The sequence below is a fragment of the Sinocyclocheilus grahami genome, unplaced genomic scaffold, assembly GCF_001515645.1.
Source record: "Sinocyclocheilus grahami isolate Dianchi unplaced genomic scaffold, SAMN03320097.WGS_v1.1 scaffold24766.1, whole genome shotgun sequence".
Taxonomy (NCBI): Eukaryota; Metazoa; Chordata; class Actinopteri; order Cypriniformes; family Cyprinidae; genus Sinocyclocheilus; species Sinocyclocheilus grahami.
Genome location: NW_015519596.1, coordinates 1 through 1994, shown reverse-complemented (window position 1 = coordinate 1994; position 1994 = coordinate 1). Strand labels below are relative to the sequence as shown.

Here is a 1994-nt window from a genome sequence, read left to right as displayed (position 1 = left end):
TTCTCAAGTCAACAACAATTATAAAAGTCATTGAGATTTTCACAATGAAACTCTTTAGACTGAATTGTTCTAGATGCAGGAACTATCGAGAATGTAGAGGAGTAAAATGACCAATCTTTTCCTTCAGATGTGGATGAGTGTCAAGAATCAGCAGTCTCTCCATGCCAGCAGCAGTGTTTCAATACTCTAGGCTCCTACCGTTGCACCTGCCATCCAGGATACCAGCAAGTGGGACATCGCTGCCTGGGTCAGTGTCATTTTGTAAAACCATATTGAATTTCACAGGTTCATTGGTGTTGGTTAGTGGAGTTTTTGAATAGCATGTCTCATGGGATTTACTCTTTTCAGACTCTAAGACTTCCATCGGACAAGTTAGGAATGCATAGGAATGCGTTTTTACTTTTGTTTTACACTCTGGGAGATGAAATTATGTCATCATTGATTCACCTTTTTGTCATCCCAAAGCTGAAACATAAAATAAGATATTTTGAACAGTGGGAGCCAAACAACATTGAAGCCCATTGACTTCCATTGAGACATTCAAATATCTATTGTGTTCAGCAAAAGAAAGAAAGTCATACAGGATTGGAACGACATCAATGATGACAGAATTAAATTTTTTTCAGACTTTACCTTTAAATATATATTCTATATTTTTAATTTCCTTAAAATTCGTTCAGTGTGCAGTTATGAGGAAATTTAAACAAACACACCAAGGGTGGAAGATGAATAGAAGTTTTTGAATGACTCGGGCAATATTGTGCTCAGAAGATATTAACAGAATCAAAACTGTAGCTTAGTAAGCTTGCATTTTACTTAACATCATTTATGCTTGTTTATAATCAGATATAAATGAGTGTTTGAGGAATGTGTGTGCAGCACACCAACAGTGCCGAAACACAGATGGAGGATATCAGTGTTTTGACAGCTGCCCATCTGGCATGACCACAGCGGAAAATGGAGTGTGTGTGGGTAAGGAGTCACACAATTAAGACCCTGTTACTTCAACAAATCAGTTTATTTTAAATGTGACATGCCCTCTGTTCCTCGCAGACATAGACGAATGCCAGGATGGCAGTCACATGTGCCGCTACAGTCAAATCTGCCAGAACACGATTGGTGGGTATGGATGTGTTTGTCCTCGAGGCTACCGCTCTCAAGGTGTAGGTCGACCTTGCTTAGGTAAGGGTCATAAACAGTCAAGCAATTTCAAATATGTGACCCCGTCTGTGAAATCCAGGCTAAAGTCTAATTATGAAAAAAAAAAAATAACTGAAATCACTCACATTTATAAACTATGTAAAACTAATGCATGTTATTTTTTGGCATTGCAGATATTGACGAATGCGCGCAGGTGCCCAGCCCTTGTGCTTTTCAATGCCGGAATGTTCCAGGTAGCTTCCGCTGCCTTTGTCCACCACGGACGGTTCTTCTGGGTGATGGTCGCTCATGTGCTGGGCTTGAGAGAGGACATATCTTTACCAACAGTACCCGGGTACAAGCCAGGCTGCGGCCCCAGCTGGTATCTACTTTAGAGCGACCTTACCTCACTCGCCTCTCAGTCCTACCAGAGCACCTTGGATCTTCACGTCGTCCCAGGCATGAATGCCCAGTTGGATACACTAGCAAGGATGGTACTTGCATAGGTGTGTAACATTACACTATATTGTATCTTATCTTATCCAAACTGAGACTGGAACCTATCCCAGCAATAGCAGGGCAACATGCTGTATGGATGGCCAGTCAAAAGGGTTGAATTAGCATCAAAAGGGTTGAATTTTATTATATTTTTATATATATATTTTTTTTATTTATTTAAACCATCACTTGACAGTCAGTAGTCATACCATCAACCCTGGACTTTATTTTACTTTGTTTTTAATTGATATATTCAATATAATTTACCAGAAATATATAGTTCAGTCATGAAACTCTAGATGGTGCAGGCGACTGGTTGTTAACGTAACCAATGATATTCAGAGAGTTAAACGACT

The 1994-nt window shown here is 39.7% G+C and overlaps 1 protein-coding gene across 1 annotated transcript; it reads left to right on the top strand.

The window, feature by feature from the left end:
• The first annotated feature begins 68 nt into the window (after positions 1 to 68).
• Positions 69 to 1654, top strand: LOC107580106 (EGF-containing fibulin-like extracellular matrix protein 2). The gene is made up of 4 exons (XM_016265851.1): positions 69 to 247; positions 847 to 972; positions 1054 to 1182; positions 1335 to 1654. Exons 2-4 carry the CDS (start codon positions 942 to 944, stop codon positions 1652 to 1654), a joined length of 480 nt encoding a protein of 159 aa, XP_016121337.1. The 5' UTR covers positions 69 to 247; positions 847 to 941.
• The last annotated feature ends 340 nt before the right edge of the window (positions 1655 to 1994 follow it).

What these genes read in the sequence shown, in the direction of transcription:
- LOC107580106 (XM_016265851.1), top strand. Translation starts at nt 942, where the DNA reads ATGACCACAGCGGAAAATGGAGTGTGTGTGG. An exon ending in GGAAAATGGAGTGTGTGTGG is followed by an intron (nt 973 to 1,053) that starts GTAAGGAGTCAC and finishes TGTTCCTCGCAG; the next exon opens with ACATAGACGAATGCCAGGAT. An exon ending in TGTAGGTCGACCTTGCTTAG is followed by an intron (nt 1,183 to 1,334) that starts GTAAGGGTCATA and finishes TTGGCATTGCAG; the next exon opens with ATATTGACGAATGCGCGCAG.